Below are 22,794 nucleotides of genomic sequence, written 5' to 3'. Positions count from 1 at the left end.
CAAATCCTCCCAATTTCAAATCGCCCCAATTTTAACTCGCCCCAATTTCAACTCGCCATGATATTAACCCGCCCCATTTTCAACTCGTCTAAATCCATTTCAAAATCATGTAGTAAAGTAATTTGCAGATCTTTGCAATATGATTGATATGTGGATGTATGAAACACAAATGAACTGACAGAAGCCTACATGCAAAATACGTATTACGGTACAAGATAAAGTGTCTCTATGTATGTATTTCAGAGTGAAATCGTTGTTCTCCACAGTTCAGAAGAACTTCTATCGAATATACTAGGTTCTGGTCAGTAAGCATATCAATTAATTTTGTAATAATCAAATAGCATTAGCATGAGTGATGGACAGTGTAGATGTCCTTGGCACACACACACCATACTCGGATATTCACATACATAAACATATATTGTTAATATCAAGTGTCCATTACTTTGGACCCAAGAAATATTCTGTTCTTCATTATGCACAATACTGTACAACAATTTTTTAATCTTCACTGGTGATACTCTGATGGATTTTCAAGGCAAATTCCAAAACTATTCACAAAGAACCCATTACAATGTTGCAGTTTTTCTTCCCTCCATGAAAATATATTGTAACACTTCATATGCAACTTCTCACACACACACACACACACACACACACACACACACACTCACTCGTGCATGTGCGCTTAGTCACGTATCTTTCTGGGACTTCTCCCAGTAGAATTCACAAAACAGTCTTGAACTCATGTCAAGTAGAAATGAAATGTGTTTATTATAATGCAATAATGTAAGCTATTTACAGATGGTATTTAATGAAAATATAAATAACCAGTATTTTATAGCCACTCTTCTTTCTTTTCAAATTTAATTTGTTACCATAACTACCGTTATTATTGTATATTGAGAATTGTCCAAAATGAATATATAGGTGTGTGTGCCAAGGAGTGTGCTCTCATTTAGTCATATGTTTACAAATGTATTTTTGTACACAAAGTGTATCTGGTTAAAATACTAGGACTTAGTGACAAATTCTCTACACTAAAATGGTCATCGTTGTAACCCACAGCCTCATTTTACGGCACCGTCACACCATTAAGATGTATTGATATTTCGCAGTGTCACGTAACAATATCAGCTCTGGTTTGCCAGAATGGAAATGGTCTTTTCATGTACCACCCATGAGCACATATTACACTTGTTTAGCCTTGTGAAGTGGACGTGATTCTAATTATGAGAACGACCAAGATGGACATAAATTTTAAAGCTTTTTCGATAAAGTTAGTCAATTGAAACACTAATCAGACAAACTCATAAACTGTACACCTTGATCAATGTCAAGCAAATTGACACCACTCTATATAATCATTATACAATAATACATCCAGATAAAGATGATTTTTAAGACACACTTGGTAAACTTCAATATACAACAAATATATTATTTATACCCATTCATTTTTTACGGCATTATACAAGGATTTTCACAGGAACAACAAATGAGGTACACTGCATATGCTAATATCACTTTGCCCAAACATAAAGAAGTCAGGTATTTTATTTATTAACCTGAAATGAGGCATCAAAACTGATTACAATGCAAAGAGCACCATATTGTGGCTGTAATATTTTGTTATATATCTTCTGATGAATCTGCTACAAGTGTTTCTGTCACTAAAATCTTTCAAGTTTATGTGATGATCTGCATCTTCTTCCCTTGCCAAAATACTTCAAATGAAGACTCATACAGACCCTCTGCTTTGAACAAAATACATGTAATTACAGTATATGGTATATGTTACATATTAACAACCTACATCCAACTGAGTTATATGATTTGTTCCATCAGAGTTATATAAATGTCAAATTAATATCAATTTCTAAAATGTTAACGCTAGTATAGGCACAGAGCCCTTACCGATATCAGCTAATAGTAACAAATTGATCAATCAATGAGCCATGTAAAAATCATTCCTATTAAACAGATCAGTAGTTTCTCCTACTCCAAACAAGTGGCACCAACTTAATATGATCTTTCCTCTGTGTGCTCATTTTACTGACTTCGGAGCTCTGGAGTGTGCTTTGAAACAACTTACTGAGGACAGCTGGCAATAATGACAGACCCACACTGTCAAAAACTACTCGTGTTCTTGTTAAAGGTAGCAGGTAAGTAAAATCTTGAGGGTTTTCACTTTCCTCTAGCATTTCTTTAAATGTACAAGATTTACACCTCACTGACACCAAGGTTCAAATATATTAGAAAAGACACAATATTAGCTTGCACATTGACTTCAAGAACTGCTGTGAAAACACAAGTAAGTTAGCAACCAAAGCACACCCCAAATGCTCCACACACAACTTATACAAGTAAACATGTCAACACTTGAGATCACATGGCAGTGATTTGAATCACATCAGGTACTAATTATATGCTTTTTTCCCACAATTGTGTCAAAATCTTCAATGTATGGCTTCACACCTTATAACTTCAACTAAGTACTGATATCTATATACAAAAATATGCTTTATGATAAAATGAAGCCACAAACATAATATACAGGGTACATAAAGGTACTGAATACAGACAATGGAATCGACAACATACCTTCAAAGGGTATGAATGATCCCTGCCACAACTAAAATCACAAAATAGGAAATATTATACCATATTTTTTAAAAAGTATTTGGACTTGAACTAACTTACAAAGCTTTACCATGCACGAAAAAGGAAAAGATGTTAGGTATGCTAAAATTAACAAGTATCAAAATTCCTTCTTGATATTATATATATATATATTTATAAGGCAGTTAAAAGGTCTATCTACAGAAATATTTACAAGTAATAAACACTCCCTTGCTCCCAATATCTTACATGATAGCTTGCAAAAAAAAAATTCAGAATCATATTAATATCATTCAGTGTGGATGTTTAAAGTTACATTAGTAATGCTACAGAGTTGGAATTCCACTTCAGACTAATTTGAATTTAAAAATTATCAAGAAGTAACTTCTATATGCCAGGACTTTGTTTGACTAAATTTGCACCATGCAAGTGGTCATATATCATGGTGAAACACTCCTAAAAAATACCAGATCCTAATTTGAATAAAAGGTACTCCCCTTATTACATAGTTCAAGGCAAACCACCACATACTTCATAACAGATCATAATTGACAACACCCACTTCACAGATACTAAACAAGATATCCATAATCTCTTTTGTAATGTCTAAGTGTAGTCTGCACATGGAGTAACAACATTGAGGCCATCTTAGTGATAAAGGTTAGATCACACTAAACAACTCACCACCTGTATGTTAGGGAAAACTTGCGAACACTCCAGTAACTTCAATCACTATCATTTTCTAGGATGCCAGCCAGAGAGAATGTGAAGTGTCATGATTTCATAGAAAAATTACACAGAAGATGCAATATGCAATACCTTGGGATAATTTCATAAAAAAAAAACTTCTATGACATGAATTCAGACGGATCATGTAAGTCATCAGTGCTTGTTACACTATTACGTGTGCTGTGATCCATTGGGGAGGAGGCTGATAACAATGGATCATTGTTCATTGGTGACATGCTGTCATCCATTAGATCATCTAATGTACTTGTAGTACCCATAGCACTCAATATACTACTGTCTCTTTGTTCCTGTTTGACTGCAATACCCAACGGTGGCTGTTGTTTCAGAAATTCCTCTGTGATATTAGCTGTAGATGTATCATTACTCAAAGGTGTTGGTGTAATACCATGTGCTCGACAATGCATTTCTAGCTCCTGTTGAAACAAAAAAAAGGTCAATGATGTCAGAAGATTAATTTTTATCTAAACTTGGAAAAATAGGAACTATTCATACACAAGAGTTGTACTATAGCTGTGATCACAATATTTATTATAATCTACACAAGTTACACCCAATCCAGTCAGAGTTTTAACAATCCAGTGTATGTAAATATTGCTGAAATCAAGGGACTCATTATCAATTTTCTCCTTTGTACAAACTCCATATGTTGATAAGAAATGTTCATGTATTGACACAACGTTCATATTAATATTTAGGACTTCCATAAAAATTACATCTTTCATCAATGAATTCAATCAACAAATCATGCACAACGTAATGGTATCACCTCCCTTTTATTGTGTCAAGGTTGAAATAATTGCTTGTAAGTATATTAATCTCCATTCTTCTAGTCTTTGAATCACATGTATTTTTGGTCTGTCTTGTTTTTATTTAGACTTGCTCCCAAAATAAACATATCATAATGACTCTATCTTTGTAATAACTTCTTACCTGTATCCTCAACAGCATTTTTCTGTTTATGTTTTCTAGAGACTTGGACCGTTCATCAACATGTCTCATTTTTTCTGTATCTCTTTGTAGTTTTCTTATGTAGTCTACTGATGACTTCAAAATTGTTCCTTTATTCATGCGTTGATCTCTGTAAATAGAGTAAAACACCTGGTTAGTCGTTTCAATGAGAATTATTTAAACATCTTAAAAGACAAACTAGTCTAAACAACTACAAACCTATGTAATGAACTGTTTATATTTGTAAATTGTAATGTCACTACTTCTACATGTGTAAGTCTCTGGGGCTTCAGACTTTCATCTCACTTCTGATGGCTTCAGTCATAACGAAGTATGTTCTAGCACATGTAGGAGGTATGACACAGACAGGACTGTGAAACAGAGCTAACATTCAGTATACTGTGACCTACAGTAATGTAGGAACACAGACAATATCAGTATACTGTGACCTACAGTAATGTAGGAACACATATCAGTATACTGTGACCTACAGTAATGTAGGAACACAGACAATATCAGTATACTGTGACCTACAGTAATGTAGGAACACAGACAATATCAATATACTGTGACCTACAGTAATGTAGGAACACAGACAATATCAGTATACTGTGACCTACAGTAATGTAGGAACACAGACAATATCAATATACTGTGACCTACAGTAATGTAGGAACACAGACAATATTTCATCATACAAGATAGTATTCAGACACAATTATTGGTATTCATAACAATACCTGACAGCTGAATAAATGAACAGCATACAAAATAATTATATGATAACTTACGGGTCTATATTCTTTGGCAAGAGAGTACCTAGTTCTTGGATTCTGTCATTTATATTAAATCGCCTCCTCCTTTCAACTGTAAAACAGATCAAGAATATTGGTTACTAGGTATTGAAGTTTATTTCACTATGTTTTTGACACAATTAATAGTACTATAACTAATATTAACATGTTATGATATTATTAATGTAATTTTTTATTTATATTTTTGATAAGTACTTCTTCCTAGCAACACATGGCTGCCTTCCCACACACTCTCAACTCATATAACCTTTGACATGGAACTTGACATCACTTCCTCTTATGTGACTTCCTATATACAGATAAACAACTATACAGTACTGTACTATTATTTGCACGGAATTAATATTTGCTACATGAGCTGACCTTTCTCTCACTTGATATAAATTCCTCTAAATACAAAAATGTATTCGGTTGTGAAGAAGCATTACCTTGTAGAATGATGAAAGCTCACCTGAGCAAATGTTTATTTTGTATTCACAAATTTAACTTCATTTTGCACCCAAGAAAATTTACCTTAGGTGAAAGCTATGTTTCTGTATTAAAATCTTATAAGTGGTGAAAACCAAAATAATCCTAACATTGTAGGTAAAGGAATAAATCATTCATTACTTTTTTACCTGACGTATAATGAGATTGGTAGTAAGTATGGAATAGTTTTCATAAAGGAAACTATGAAACTGAAACCAAGTAGATTGTACTAAATGGGCAACATAGAGAATCTAATGTTAAAAGTAATGTGTCTTTGGTAAACTTTAAATAACGATTAGTAATAATCTCGGCAATACAATATTGTTGGCAAAATTCTCAGACTCTCATCACAACAAATTATGTCCTCAAGGCAAACCTTGATGACAGTTATATTACATTGACGGTTGGCTATACAAGTTAACATGAAGTAACCAATAGTACTTACTCATGTTATGGTTGTCTTTCTTCTGTCTTTCTTTGGCATAAGCCTTGACTTGTTCATCAGTTAAGACAAGTTCTTGTTCTAGAGTATACTTTGTTATATCTGAAGGTAAGGACTGAGATGTTGTTTGAAAGTCTGTTGGTGCTATGGTATTAGTGGCTCCAAGATCTAATAGATTTGTGGTAGGAAGCTGCAATAAATGTTTGTACAAACAAATATGAATATGTGTATCACAAAAAATCAAATATATGAACCCCAAGTAGTAGGTCATACAAATTATGGCCAATGATCATTGTAATTGGTTTCTTTTAAAATAGTAGATACTTTTGCTGAAAGTGTTCATACAGCTATGATATCATTACAAGTCATGTTTCAGAGGTTTCAGGCCACTCACCATAAGAATATATTCACAATCAGTGATAAGAACGTTCTTACAAATACACAATAATATATGTGAGGAATTTTTCTTGTAGAATATATATCATACAGCTGTTTAGTTTTGTATAAATGTGTAGAGCAAAGGTGACTTTGACTGGTAGATAGTGATTATCATTTTCACTGATCATGACTATAATTTTTTTTCATTTACACTGATCCAACACTCTTGGAATAGAGATACCCTACGTTATATAGTTCCTATCCATGCATAAGGACATGACAATTTGTTGTTTAATGTTACAACTCAAATACTGAATTAATCCTCTTTCTCCCAACTTCTACTTAGTTGTGTACAGTACAAACAAATACCCCTACAGAGAAAGAGGAGTAAGTATTGCTGTCTATTTCACAGAATCCTTTCAGGCAATGATATGCACAAGAAATTGCTACTTCAGCTTACATTATAATGTTGGAATTATGTAAAGAATGCTTACTGTGGCTGGAAGCTGTGGGTCTAATGCATTCATCAATGCATCTTCTCCAAGGCTTGATCCTAAACTCAGTACATCTTCTAAGAATTCATCTAACTGTTAAAACAGAAATGGCATAGTAACTAAAGTTAGTACTCAGAGTTCTTTAAAATTCACATCTATTTGCTCAAACACTTCAAATACTTTACTAAATTGGTAGCTTTCTGTACTACTGGATGCCTTCTACATTTTATCAATTTGATGTCTAAAAGTCAGTCACACACACACACACACACACACACACACACACACACACACACATATATAAATTCACAGTACTACTAACTCTATCTTATTTTAGACTTCGACTAGCGAGGAAATATGTAACAATTTAAAAATTTTGCTAAATGGGCCATCTTATGAGAACAAATTTCCATGTCAAATTTTCACAATTTGCCATGAACTTAATTAATGATAAGGAATCTAGAAAGCAAGATTTTATTCACAAACATGGACAGATCAAATAAACCAGGCAATCTCCTAAGACTACTGTAAAATAAACCATAGCACTTACTTCAGTACTCTGTGCTGAAGTACTAATTGCTGACATAGGACTGTCTGGAACAGTTGTTCCTTGTCCATTGAGATGTGACGGTGATACTGGTGGTGTTATTTTGGTCTGTGGCACTAAAAATCGGCTTGGTATTGCTCCCACAGACTGGGACAAGTATTCTTTTACTTGTTGTTTTTTTTTCTGTTCAACGTGGAATCTAGTTGGGTTCATCAAACGTGTATTAACCTGTAAGACAACAAAGTTCAATTACTGTCACAAATAGTAATCTTTGATGTCATGTTCCAAATTGCCACAATACATCTTCCAAGACCAAAGATTACATTTTTTTAGCTTCAAAAGTGAGCTCAGGCACTGAAGGGATTAAAGTAAGGTATGTTTCAATGCAGCAAATCATGTTTCCTGTGCAAATTGTGATATTTCTGAACCATCTGTGAAAATGTCAGAATTTTAGGGCTGACTATCAACAAATATCTTTATGTAAAGTTGCCAAAACACACATATAATGAATAGCTAAGGGATGGTATCAAGCACTGTTATTTACCCAACAAGGATAACTGTTGGACTGTTGTCTTCTTTTTTTGCATAGAACTATACAGACCTCGATCTTTCTCTGCCATGTTTCAGTTTGCTATTCTTATCCAATATAGACTTTTCTATATGACTTGCTTTTGTCGAGGATAGCATTTGATCTGAACTATACCTAAAAATTCATATGCACATTCATTTTTTTCCCCATCAGGAACACAGACATCACAAAAGTGACAAATTGTGATATTACTGTATATAGCAAATAATTCTTTCACTTTAAAACTCCTACACTTTATATATATGTACATGTTTTGATGTGACAGTAGCATTTTGGTGTGACTACAGCATTTCTATATACAAACTTGCAAGAAATATACTAGGGTTCAGTTTTTCATTCAAAGCTACATTTTCTTTTATTATGCATTTAAACAGGTACGGATAACAATAAAATGAATAATCATATTTGCAGAAAATTACAGCACAATATTTGAAATGGTGTAGAGAGCAAAAATAGGTGGAAACCTTCTACATAATAGGAAATAATTGAATATAACTTTTGAAATACACAAACATTAAAACAAGGGAAGGGCTGTCATCATTTACCAACAAAAATTTGCCACAGAAGTTACATATAGACAGTTTATATCAAAGGGATGGCAACTAATTTGACCTTAACTAAGTTGGATAACTATTACACACTTTGACCTTGACTATAAAGTTAGACACCCATATCTGACAACACATCTGCTACATGTCCCACTGTGTCAAGACTTCATCATTCAAAACTACTATACTTTCATATTTGTACCTTGACTGTTTAATTAAATCATTACAATTCTTATTTACGAGCATTTCACTTTCAAAAGAAAAAAAGGGGAAACAGAAAATACCAAAAGCTTCATGAAACTGAAATGTTAGAATTACATTTTTGTGTTGTGGCAATGTAACAGGATGTTAAGATTTTAACTGCTTTCAAGTTTTTTACACTTACATTTGTATATACTACTTATCAACTGTCTGATATCAATCAACCGAGTGCATGCCTTGCAATCTTTTGCTCTTTTCTTACCTGTAATATTTGTCTGGGAACTTCAGGAATAGTTGCTAATGATACTGGAACAGCCATTGCTGCAGAACCTGCTGATGCTGCTTGGGCTTCAGCTGCTAAACGTTGCCTTTGTCTTTCTCGTTCATCTTCTTGTAGCTGCTGTTGCCGCATAAGCTGCTGCTTTAGATTAGTTCGGGACGTCATTGGATTAAGATTTGGTTGTCGCTTTGGAGGACTGGTGGTAGAAAATAGAAAGTGTTGCGACTGTAAATAACGTGACATACTGTGGTAAAACTATGGATGACTGCAACTAATGTGACATACTGTGGTCAAACTATGGAAGACTGCAACTAATGTGACATACTATGGAAGACTGGTATTGGCACACAGAAAGCAAGTATCACGATTGTAAAAGCAGCATCATACTGTGATACAGATCTTCCTTAGAATTGAGACACAAGCTGCCATATAAGGAAGTGAAAGATATTCAGTGTTGGTACCTTACAACACCCACGCAATCCCCTTTCATCTACACACACAATGTGTACAACACTAAATTTGGCATCAACTTCCAGTCACAACAATGAGTCAACAATTTCAACATTACCAAATTAATAAGCATCAACTCATTCTAACGTTATGAATAATAACTTAAGCAATATATATTGTTACCGCTAGCTGCAACTTGAACGTTTTGGGTTTTTAATTAAATTTTAATTAGGGTTTGTAATTGAATTTTAATTTGGGTTTGTAATTGTTTTGTTAGATACACTGACTTATTCCTAATACTGTACAACCTGAACGGTATTGAATAACCTATGGGTAAATGTGTTTGTGCTGCTGTACACATATTCTTTTATAATATGGTACACTAAAAATCTCATCAAATTGATTTTTGGGTCTGCACCCAAAGACCTGCTCCCCAATATGATCACAATTTCAACCTGATGCAATCAACCCCTAATTAACATGTATAACATCTAAGTTTTGGTATTGTCACAAATTTGGGTGAAAATACTGCTGATTTTCTGATCAAAAAAAAATAGAGTAATTCCCCAGTTACAGCTAGTGCAGCTATAAAACAATGATTAGGAATCATCTGCAAGAGTTATTATTAATTATACAAATGTACGTGTACCACTGTGTACAAAATGTCATATTTTCAATGAGGAGCTTACAAAGGCTTGCTATTGCAATTCTGCTTACATGTTTGATTTTAAACTGCTAACTCTTCAATTGGGAAATCTTCAATTACAAAGCCCTCCAAAGAAACTAATGTACAGAATTCATTGTTTTGTATAAGTTTGTGATGGGTAGCATTGACCATGACATGAAGATAATTTGTTTAATAGTCAGGCAGGTTGACTTTGTACACTTCCATATGGTTTGCAGTAAAACATACTTGATGAGTTGAATAGAATAATGTGCGGTATGCTTGTATGCTATATAAAGGGCTGGGAGCTAACGCACCTTTACAAGGTAAATTGATCAACTGTAACAGCTTCTGCAGCACAATGGGATTTTATCCAATGGCCATGGAAGTTCTGACATGATCCATTGACCTTTCCCCTCCGAAAATCATGCGCAGTGCTTGTTACTATAATATTATCATACAGTATATACAGTAATTTATTTGTGGAATTTCACAGTTCACTTAAAGTGCAAATACATTACAGGCATCACTTTGTTTGATAGTTGGGAGTCCATATGAACAGAACACATCTTGAATTCTTTGCTTTTGGGGAGGGGGGGGGGGGTCAGCTTACAGTGGTGAAAAGTACGAGTTAGTATTGCAGTATATTTTATGTACAAAATACAGTATGACTGGAATTTTAAGTTCACTGAAGTCATCTCACATAAAAATAAATGGGGTCCCACCGTCCCGCGTTTGGAATTATTCTGCACTGGAACATCCTTAGCAGCCCTACATATGTGTTGAACACATTACACTAGAAAATATACACATCTATTTTGGTAGCAGGTAAGTTTAATAGTTGGCATATGATAGCAAACATTAATTCACAGTTTTTTCAAAGAGAGTGACTGTTTTGTACCAAGGCCAGTTTTAGATTGTTCTATGACCATAATATGTAATGGTTGTCTTATGAAAGATATTATGTACCATACCTCTTATTTATAGCATACTCACGTTTCTATTAATGTCATATTTTCCAAGTTTACTATCACTAGTGGATATTCATATGTTAATGTTGCATTGTCCACCTGTCCTCAGAATATTATACACATCAATTCATGAAATAAATATTGCCAATACTTCTACAACTATTGCTATTTTTGCAAGTTGCGCACTTTTCTCTGAGTCTCCAGTATGCTTATATTTCAGAATACTTGGATGGCATATATTAGGAAATACAACTCAAAGAGTTTGTGATTCTGAGGTGCTGTGTGTTCATCAAAACAAAATGTTTCACGACAACAACATGTTCCAAGATCTATTCATCTCGTAAATAACATGTAACCGCTACTGTCTGTATGTATGTATGTATGTATGCATTTATATGTATTGTAATCCTAACTTTACTTTTCATGGATTATGTATTTAATTAATGTAAACTGTGTGGATATGTAGTTTGTCTATTTTCTGTCAATGCAACGAAAATTTCATGATCGACATGACAAATAAAGTTATTATTATTATTATTATTATTAAATGTTGAATGATCATAACAACCATGGAACTATGTCAAGAGGTTGTGATCCCAAGCTGGTAACGACTGAAGCCAAGACTGCAATGACCAAACTGCCATGAATCATTCAGTGTACTATGGACACAAGACAAATAACTTGAGCTATGGATAAATATGTAGATACAAGCCTTTATTTCCAACTGAACAGTTATATTATTGATGATGTGCTGTTTGATCTTTAGGATGTCACACAAGACAAAGTTCAAGGTAATCCCATGATACACAAAACCTTCTACATTGTATTTGCCTCCTTCCAAAATAAAATGCGGAACAACACCCCCAATTGCCTGTTTGATTCATTGTTATTTTATCTACACAAACATACAAACTTATTCCTAAATATAATTGGGGAACCTCCCCCCATATGGATCCACATGTATTTGTTCAACTGCTATAAATCATAGTATGATATCTCAACTGGTGACATATGTAACATGACAATAAAGTTACATATGTGTGCATACCTATAAATTTTCGTATTATACCCTTCATTTTTGAAAGTGCAAAACCGCCTTCAACCACTCTAATTTTGTCACAACCGACATGTTTTCATTGTACTATACATGTGTTCTTGATGCCAAATAATATGCCACACGGATGTCAACAGTACCAGTTGCTGCCTGTACACGTTGCATAATGTATATATAGGTGTACTAGTAACTCCCCTTTAGTGAACATGTGCGACATGTCCTACCTTGTATTACTACTCAGAATACGAAGTCTTTATAGCTGGGTCTGGAAATTCTGTATGGAAAGAGCCATCATTATTTCTTCCAGAAACCGGTGTTGGAAATAAACGAGGCATTCCGAACGAGGAAGTGGTAATTTCCCGGAAATCTGGCATGCATTTCTTATCTCACTATCTGGAAAATCGTGAGCTTGTTTCTTTTACGACCTAGTATACATGAGGGTCAGAGTTTTTTATCCTGACATGCTCACAGTATATGCAGAGCAAATTGTTACGTTGGGGTATGCACAAGGAAATCTCAAACTCGTCCTACAATCGAAACCTAGATGGGGAATTCCCATATTATACTTCCACATTATGTTTCGAACTGGTCTGAAAAAAAAAAGCATATTGCATTCTGGATTTTGTGAAGGGTTGAGAGCTACATATTCTGGAAACGACAGACACTACAGTAACATTCACATCCAAAAATGGCTTACATCATAAAATGCGTTGCACTTCTTGCATTAACGTAACAGTAACAACTCATTTACCTAACGATGTCGTCCAAAGGCACACTTTTCAGCTTATAGAATTGCACACCACTCGTACTCGTTGGGATCTCGGTCGGCACTTCGATATTATTAGTGATCAACAGCTCGTCTGTATTTGATGGAAGTTCAAAATCAAGGTCAATGCCCGACTCTATCGTTGAGGACGACATTAAGAACATGAAAATACCAACAAAGTCCAGATAATCAGCCACAAGACGATGTTTTTAGTCGTTGTTGTCACCAGAAACGGTACCTACGTATGCAAGCCCTTCGCTGAACATGGTTGGAGATAATAATGGCTACCCTCTTACTATTCATCACGATTGGACCACATAGGATCATGTGGTACTAGATTGCACGATCTGATTGGCTGTGGTGGCAAGCCCATCACATGACGGGGAATGCAATGACATCACTAATGTTTCTATTTTTACACACTGGGATTACATCAGTTGATCACACACTGGCCTTTGCAGGGCCTTTGTAATATGACAACCTTTGTAAATTGTAAGTCTCACTAATTGTGATATTGGGGGATAATTTTGACAGTTTTGACGTTGAGTGATTGAAATGGACATACATATACTTTTCCGATGATTTCATACATGTCATAGCTACCCACACTAAACTTTCGATTCTACAAGGGGGAAGGGGGTGGCTGCTATTGATGCCGTACTGGCTGCTATAGATGCAGTACTATGTAGCGGTTTCCCTCCGTCGCTCTCGCTCCTCTTTTTTTCTTTGCAAACCCCGTAAGAATTAAAAAGTAAAACGGACAATGTTGAGTCACAAAAAATAAAATATAAAAAAGGACAAAAAAGTATTATAAATAAAAACAAAGCTACAATTATTGCAGCTACTGTTTCTCGTGAAAATAGAACGGGTGAGCCAGAATGGATGAGCAAAGTTAAAGTAATTGGCATCCGAAATTTCAACAAAAAACCATCTTATGGTCATATAAATATTTATAAGCACCAGATTCCAGATTATCTTTAATATTCTACAATGGCAGGTGGTGAAAATGTAAAACGTTTGATATGCCACATTCGATTTTTTATGAGGACTGGCAGTTTGATGAGATGCTTATAATTATATTGTTCCACAAGAGTTGTTGTCATATTGCAAAGTTTTTTTGGTGATTTGATCTCGTATATCTTACATCTATTAGTCTTTTTTGTGAAACTGCGTAAAGAAGTAAACCGTGTTTGGTAACAGTTTCATTGCCTTTTCAATACTGCTTTACTGTAATATTGGTATATTGTATCTATGGGCCGATGGCCTCCGAATACGAAACAAATAGACCACAAATTCGGATCTATTAGTCGTAAATGCTGGTGCAAACTCTTTGAATTATAGACCTAGAATATATTGCAGAATTTACCCCGTACGAATCCGTAACAGGGTTAAAACTGAAAGTGACCACATTACATTATGAATACGAAGTGTGTGTAGTATGTTACAGTGGATATCACTACTACATAGACTGTCGACAGTCGCTCGCGCCTTTTTTTCCTACGTTTTATCTAAACTCCGATCCGGCGCAACACTAGTATAATCGCAAACTGATATTGAGGGCCGGAAGGCCCGAATGGTCGAGGGCCGAAGGCTCGGGCCTTTGGCCCTCGGTATCAGTTTGCGATTAGACTAGTGTTGCGCCGGATCGGAGTTTAGATAAAACGGAGGAAAAAAAGGCGCGAGCGACTGTCGACAGTCTACTATTAACATTATAAAAGGTGATATCAAGTCACTTGTGAGCTACTATTCTGTTCAAGGATGAAATAATAGCGTTATTAGGTATTTACGAATATTCAAAAAATCACAACTGATTTACCGTCACCGGTGTTTGCACCGAGAATCTCCTTTCTCAGTGCAAACATCGGTGAAGGAATTTGTTGAATATTCGTAAATACCTAATAACGTCATTATTTTGTATTATGATCATGAATTGAATATTAATTTACAAGTGACTGGGAGAAAAACTTGGTACATGAACTTGGTGTCTACCGCCACTGGTCCACTAGAATTTAGTGGGGCAACTTATTTTGAAGCTAGCGTTATTATTTAATTGGTTTCCGAAGCTTTATATCGTTCCGGGGTTTGCACCGTGACTCAGAAGTCACGTGGTTCAAAGTTCATCATCGACAGTGAGCTTTACTTGGAAATACAGATGGAGTAGGTGAAAAGAAAAATAACCATCTTAACTCATTATTAACACTTACTTTATAGTTCCAGAAATTGAGTTGGTATAATGTTTTTGATGACGTGCTAAGAAGTATGGGGTATCACGTACATGTATCCCCAGACTGTATCTAAGTACAAAGAGTCTGGAATAAATGTATTTTACATAATTTTAATTTATTATACAACTCAGTCACTGACACGCTCACTCGGCACAATATTAATGAACAAACAAACAAACAAACAAACAAACAAACAAACAAAAACAACCAAACAAACAAACAAGACAAACAAGACAAATACAAATACAAGTTGCCACTTTTTTAAATGACATTCTTCATTCGACATTTAAAAAATCCCAAAAATCACATGTCAATAAAAAGGAGAAGTTGTATGAAATAAAGTAATGTTAACATTTAATAATAAAAAAACATGGGTTCCTTCAAAATACTACAGATGGGCCTAAATGGATAAAAAATAATCTGTAACGTTACATCGAAAAGCGCAAAAACTACAGCCAGAAAAAGAATTATACTTTTGGCCTGCACGACTTGACCGTCCACACGACATTCTTGCACACATTTTAGGATTCCTTACCCCAATCAATCAATCAATCAATCAATCAATCAATCAATCAATCAAACGTTCATGCAACAGTCACTTCGCAGCCTAGTTAGTTCAGGGACATAATAATAGATTCTGGAATATTTTATGTTTACTTTCTTGTTCACAGTTCAAATTTGAAGATTTTGCCCCGAATTGGTAATTTTGTAAGATTGTTAGGCCTATATAGACGCTCGACGACTACTTGCAATACATAAAAGTTCGCCTTGCTTTTGAAATATGAACTTTTAATCGATCAGATGTACTGATTCACTTCCTTCCAATTGCAAGTATGTGGGAAAGATTAGTTTGTTTCCTTCCTTTCATGAGAGTTTGTGTGTAATTTCAGGTCTTGTCAATTGTATGTCTTATTTTGCCGGAGTTCTAATACATGTAAAGGATTATAATCTCAGATTAAATATCTTATGTACGCCATTATGACGTACGGTGCAGATTTGCTTGTCTCACTGTTGCCACCAAAGGAATGGACGTCCCGCCTTTTATCTGACGGTCCCATGAAATAATTTAGAGCCATTGGTTAAAGTTACATATGTAAAGACATTATATTAAAACAAAACATGGCCGGATGATATGGGGTGAGATCATCGAAAATGAATCATTTCAAATTTAGATCATACTTGTTTTTAAAAAATTACCAATGCATTTAATACAAGTACTCTTGAGTATTTATCATTTTAACATTATTCACTATTTTCCATCGGTCAATAACAACGGTCTAAACCTGGTAATTCCCTCATATAAGAGATGTATGGTACAACTACAGGATCGAATCCCAATTCTTGTATGTATATTCTACCAAAGCTTTCCATACAACAACCATGTTTGTTTGTTTGTTTTTATCGATCACATGGTGACAGCATCAAAAGTACACTTAATACTCATGAACTCTGGACTCATAGCGTCCATTTTCTTTATTCTATAAATACATATCTTTACAATTAGTAAATCTGATTGACAATCGTTGTGATATCCATATGACAGTAAGTCTTTTCAAGCAATTTCATTCTGCCAAACCTAATAAGAAGTCTGGCAGCTTACGTTTCGAATTCATTTTGTAAGTAATACATGTATTCCATACTGTGCCATAGCTAAGATCAACTACACAGCGTCATGCACTATGAACCAGGTAACCTGACCGCTGAAAATAAAAACCATCAACACCACAGCTCATCTATTTCCACTAATTATATTTCACTATCCATATTATGGGTAAGAAATAAACACTCATCATGTCATACGATCAGTATATGATAAATCAACTCTCTCTCTCTCTCTCTCTCTCTCTCTCTCTCTCTCTCTCTCTCTCTCTCTCTCTCTCTCTCTCTCTCTCTCTCTCTCTCTCTCTCTCTCTCTCTCTCTCTCTCAATCATTTGCTATTTCACCATTACTTATCATCTGGATAATATCATTGTAAATAAATATTATATATACCCACACACAAACACATTGGACAACAATACCTACAATATATGTCTTACTTGAAAACACACCAATGTTAGATTGTAAGCTTTTTGGCAACCGGTATATTTTTGAAGAAGTATAATCAATATTTAAATATTCCACAACCAATACTTCAAAACTGTTTGTACTATAAGATAGCGAACAAGTTCATTTACTCCACTGCAATTCATGGTTTCTTTGATTTTAGATACAAATGCATTTGTACCTAATAAGCAGGCGAATTTTTTAACCTAGAGAAAGGTCATAGATTTGACAAGTAAATGGGTAGTGTGGTGGGGATTCAAACATTTTACGGAATATATAAACCCATGCACTTTCTTGATACAAGATTCTACCCTAAACATTTGGTACAAGATTCTACCCTAAACATTTGGTGTGCTAGATTTGAACCACGCCAATACAGTGTAGTCTAGATCCTATACGAAATCGTTACAATTTACACCTCCACACTGGTTTAGTTAGAGACCACGTTGGTATCCAGAAGAGTACAGCAGTACTATAAAACGGTATGAAAGTTTGAAATGTAACAACACCACTTGCGGCCATGTTTTAACAGTTAAAACTGGATAGCTCAAATGCAAATTATAACGAATTGTAGGAAAGGTGAACGAGTCCATAAAATGACGAATCAGTAGACGTGTCTTGATATATATTTGTGAGTTAACGTTCGCAAGTTACAAAAAGGGCGTTCCGGTTTGTTTACCTGTAGGCACGCCTGTAGGGCCGATTCAATAATATGTGGCTAATTCACTATTTTTTAGAACGTAATCATGTATTTCCAGGGAGTCTAATCAACACAATGACACAAGTTTATCTTACATTCAGTGTCTATTGTTGATTAACCCAGCTATAAATCGTATCGCATCAGTTCTAGTACAAATGTGAAAATTGTTTATGTGTCGTCAAAAGTGCCTCGAATGAACATTATTTTCATGTACATGACAGCATCTCATTACCTACCATTGTATCATAGTTACAACAGGTTGGAATACAATGTATAAGGCTTACTGACAGTGATATGAAATGTTACCAGATGTCAAATTTCAACATTCATAAGTATGAATAGAAGTTACCGTAGTAATATATCATTAGAGTTATAGATTTTGCAAGACATGATGGGGTATAGCACTCGCATGTCATAAATTATGGTGTACTGTTTAATGATTAGAATTTCCAATGGTGGAGGATGGTAGCATAGGTATTGTGTTTGTTGAGGATCTTGAAATCATTACATTTATGGCAGAGAATTTAATAAAGTCGGTTTCGTGGCGATGTGGGTATTCTTTAATATTTGTGGAGCATTTTACATGTAGACCATTATATGTATATAGTCATAAATTTACGATAGCTTTTATTGGTGATTACAAGGTTTGATCCAAATATTTTGTGGAAACATTTGACCAATAGCTATCTAGGTTATGATAAATATCTTCTTCTTTTTTAAATAATAACATTTTGAGGATACATTTGACCACACGTATCCATGGCAATAAAAATGGTTAAAACAAAATATTGATAACTAATCTAAATGTAAGTGAAACATTTTATCATATGAGATGCTATCAATAATATTCTTTGTATTTAAATATTTGGACTTTGGGATTTGACCAAAGGTGTCTTTCCTGAAAGATTAATCAGGGTATTATTGTCGTCGATTAGCAGAGGCCAGACATACAACACAACTTGAAAATGGGATAACAGCAATAAGATTTTGGTGGCATATTTTAGGACTTCGGACTGAGTGTTAACACATTTCATGATGATGCAATTGATAAATGGAATTAATGGTGGTGAAGGATATCGTATCGTGGTTGGTATTATTTGTGATCATATATGCATTGCTGTCTACATGTGTGCTTGTGTTCTGACCTGTGATGGTGAATGGAGGAATGAAAAATCTAGCTGATGGAGGGTCTGACTCACGACGTTCTGGTTGCTTGACATTATTGTGATCATGGCAACAAATGAGATGAATAGGGTGTGTACTTCCGCCGATGGATGAAATTGGATGCCTGACCTGAGTGAGTTCTTGATGACGTCGGAGTTGACCCTTTACTAGTAATGGTTCCAAGTAAATTACATGTGTTTACATTGTATTACATGAAGATGGCACGTACAAATGATGAGTGACACGATAATGTGAATTAGAAAAAACCGCAAGTGCTGTAATAGTTATGAAAGTAATTGTGACAATGACCGTAACGTTCCCCAAGTCCGTACTGAGGAGTTTCATACATAATATGCACAGAATGCAAATTGTCCTTTTAATTTCTATAAATGCCACCTTTACACTGATATTTATTTCACTCCATATTCACTGTAGAAAAATCCGCCGATAAAAAGTAAAATAAAACGCACCTTTATGACTTATGAAAAGTATAAAACTGTTACAGTAAACCCGTTTATCATTATTAAACGAAAAACTAACAATTCTCCGTAAAAATAGTTTAACAGCTGTTGAGCTGAGATGATATTACTGAGTATTTTATTGTACAGTATAAATTGACACTAGACTGGCTTTCAGTTCATGTTCTTTCAAGTACGCCTTTGTCTTGCAGTTACATAACTACAAAGCTCTAATGTATTCCTGGAAGCCAGTGGAAAATAACTGTCATCAATGAACAAGGCCATCCTCACCACTTAGTATTATAGAAGCGTCAAAAAATCTTGCTGCTTGTTGGATATCTTTGCGGTGAGAAACTTACAAGTTTGTGGAAAGAAAGGGAAAGGAAAGTAGGAAAGTCTGGAGATGAGTATAGTATATATTAACATAACATATCCAAGCATAGTTCCATTGTCATCTCCCATAAACATACTTTCAATTTGGAACACACACATGTCCACACAATAAGATAAATTAATTTCACGATGGTCGAGATATCGATTTCCTATACTCTCTGCTTCGAAAATAGTCGAGGCGTGAATGTGACCAAGTTAAACGATTCAGAGGAAGGTATTCAGTAAACCCACTTTGTTGCACAAAAACCGTCTACTATAATAAAAACACATTTGTTCTACCAATGAAAACAAATTTTTACGGGCTGGGTATGTATCTGTCTGGCACTAAGTCCTTGGTTACAGAACATGTGTCGAAAACTGTTTTATCGACAAAGACAGGGTGTAAGACATACAATATCTTGCAATGGCGTTCCTACATAAATTACTAGAAACAACAACAACAGGTGGTTATACTAGATAGAAGCATGGGTTAATTTGTTCGCGCCATACACCTGTCATGTGAAGACAACAATTCTACAATGCTATCGACAGTATCTTCTGTTATTTTAGATCTTGGTAAAATATCTGTCATGGCATATGCATGCCATATAGGTCATCTGTCATCTGTCAGTGAATATATGATATATATATTTTTGTGGTATGCAATCAGCACCTAGAGCAAATACAACCGACTGAACGTGGTTGTAGTCGATTCTCTGATGAACCAAAGAATTGCAGGTTCCAAAATGAATAGAGATGTATTCAAGTGCATTCCATAGGTTACTACCTATCGGAATTGCCGTTTCAGTTGGGGGAGTTTACGTACGGCTGGAATATTCGCAAAAGATCCTTAGATCGTTAAAATGAAATTTGAAACGGCTTTTGAAAACAGTATTTACTGGACCGAATTCTTCACTGGTAAACAGGTTGGGGAATACACAAAGCATAGGAGCCACAGTCGAAGGCATGGGACCTTATACCAAACCAGATCATGATACTATAAAACCTGAATATAGGAGACATCACTATCTTACCAGATGCGTTTTGCAAGAGGGGCAAAACACTGTTGTAAGACTGGAAATGTCTCTGCCAATATTTTGGAATCATCCTCTTCCAATAGTGTTACCAAGTGATGATATTTTCTCTTCCTTGGTTCAAGTTGGTTGATCCTCGGTTGGCTGTCACCGGCATTGGTATCATCGCATTGATGCATCAACGCCACAAAAAAAAATCACCACTGCTGATTGTAAGCTAAACTCATAGTATGTACAGCCAACAACCGCCAGACGGGATCTCTCTCTCCTATGTTTGTATTTCGCAACTTCATTCATAATTTAGCGTCGTGGACACACGTGAACAGACTACGTCTGAGTTGCTATTGGTGCATTGTAAAAGTTGGCGTTTGACGTCATAGGTAATCGCCTAACTGATGACCCTGTCAAAGAAATAAATGCTATAAATAAGTAAAGGTATTGAAACTTTGTTCGGGTATTCAACCGGTCCAAATAACCGAATCTCTTACAAACTGTACGATACGAAAGACACACATTCCAAGATATTCCCCCAAAAGTTGCATATACGTATAAAAAATTGTGAAAAGGGGCATTGTTCTCATATCACTCTTGAAATAGTACATTTCTCGCCTCTCTACTTTAATGAATAGAATCGCCCATAAGGATGTTTAGGTGTCTAAAAACAGAAGGGGTTTCCTCACAGCTTGCGGTTCTCGTACATGTTCATGATGTGAAGACCCTGGTGAAGACCATCGAAGTTTGTCATCGGTAATAGCAACGTCGTTCTACATATAGTATATTAAATAAACATTCAATATACTTTTTTGATGACAGTTTCTATCGACTTTCTCCTTTGTCAGTACAAAAGTTAAATTTACGCATACTATAAATGAAAGAACTATAATTACTGTTGCTATTTTTGGAGTGACATTTGAGAATTTTCCGACGTGACCTGCAACGAGTCATCGTCACATGATGGGTTGCACTCGACAATACGCATGCGCACTTATTACGCATGCGAGTGATTCATCCCTTCCTGACAAGAATTTCACGTGATCAAAACATTGCATGCTACTCATAGTAACAGTGGAAAAACATTGAAAGGAATTAATGACACTCCTAGGTTTTTTATCTCTCATAATCTAACGATTCCACCGCCTCTCTTCTCTGTTCCAGTTGTATATTCTCTAATTTGTGTTCGTTTTCCACTGCATTCTTACAAGGTGCTAGGTGGAACAGCATTGCATTGAAAAAAACGACGTCGCGATTGCTGTCGTTACTCTCAGCAAGGTATGATGCCAATTCACAGTCGTTTGTGAGCTAATATTCTATTCAGGGATGGTCATAAGCTTATATAACACTAATACATGTAATGGCACTATTAGGTATTTACGAATATTCAAAAAATACCGTCAATAGAGTTTTGCATACATATATACACGGTACTTTTTGAATATTCGTAAATATATTGTACCTAATAACGCCATCATTTTGTATTATGATCACCATTGAATAGAATATTAGTTCACAGGCGACTGTGTGCCAAGACTCCCTGACTGTTTTACATTAGAGGGTAAACTTTCAGGAAGCAAAGCAATAAACGACACGTCGATGGCTGGCAATTAAATGTAGTAACTGGAATAGATGTAACTGTTGTGGTTTCTAAATATAATGATGCAGTAAATAAAACATTGGCCAACCGACTGACGTAAAGAACTGTTGAAAACTTCCAAAGAACGTGTTTATCACTAAAGGTCGATAGAAGCCTATGATTGATCGTGTGTACAGACACTAAATCAACATTGCTCAAGCCAGGAGTACAACCTGC

General features: G+C 35.1%; 1 protein-coding gene across 2 annotated transcripts; it reads right to left on the bottom strand.

Annotated features, from left to right (window-relative positions):
• Positions 1 to 752: 752 nt before the first annotated feature.
• Positions 753 to 21,700, bottom strand: LOC144438175 (transcription factor EC-like). 2 transcript variants are annotated; one of them, XM_078127323.1, is made up of 9 exons: positions 21,686 to 21,700; positions 20,988 to 21,388; positions 9,065 to 9,278; positions 7,468 to 7,692; positions 6,918 to 7,010; positions 6,049 to 6,235; positions 5,112 to 5,187; positions 4,303 to 4,450; positions 753 to 3,785 (listed from the first exon to the last, which is right to left on the bottom strand). In XM_078127323.1, the coding sequence occupies exons 2-9, from the start codon at positions 21,164 to 21,166 to the stop codon at positions 3,471 to 3,473; spliced, it is 1,437 nt and encodes a 478-aa protein (XP_077983449.1). In that variant the 5' UTR covers positions 21,167 to 21,388; positions 21,686 to 21,700; the 3' UTR covers positions 753 to 3,470. The 2 variants fall into 2 exon arrangements, with proteins under 2 accessions (XP_077983449.1, XP_077983374.1); XM_078127248.1 differs by lacking the exons at positions 20,988 to 21,388; positions 21,686 to 21,700 and adding an exon at positions 12,973 to 13,266.
• Between the last annotated feature and the right edge of the window lie 1,094 nt (positions 21,701 to 22,794).

The sequence above is a fragment of the Glandiceps talaboti genome, chromosome 1 (genome assembly GCF_964340395.1).
Source record: "Glandiceps talaboti chromosome 1, keGlaTala1.1, whole genome shotgun sequence".
In the NCBI taxonomy this organism is placed as follows: domain Eukaryota; kingdom Metazoa; phylum Hemichordata; class Enteropneusta; family Spengelidae; genus Glandiceps; species Glandiceps talaboti.
Note: the sequence above shows the minus strand (reverse complement) of the source record. Positions and strands in the feature narration are given on the sequence as shown.

What these genes read in the sequence shown, in the direction of transcription:
- LOC144438175 (XM_078127323.1), bottom strand. Translation starts at nt 21,166, where the DNA reads ATGCATCAATGCGATGATACCAATGCCGGTGACAGCCAACCGAGGATC. An exon ending in ACCCACAGCTTCCAGCCACA is followed by an intron (nt 6,236 to 6,917) that starts GTAAGCATTCTT and finishes CATTTATTGCAG; the next exon opens with CTTCCTACCACAAATCTATT. An exon ending in GAAAGACAACCATAACATGA is followed by an intron (nt 5,188 to 6,048) that starts GTAAGTACTATT and finishes TCTGTTTTACAG; the next exon opens with TTGAAAGGAGGAGGCGATTT.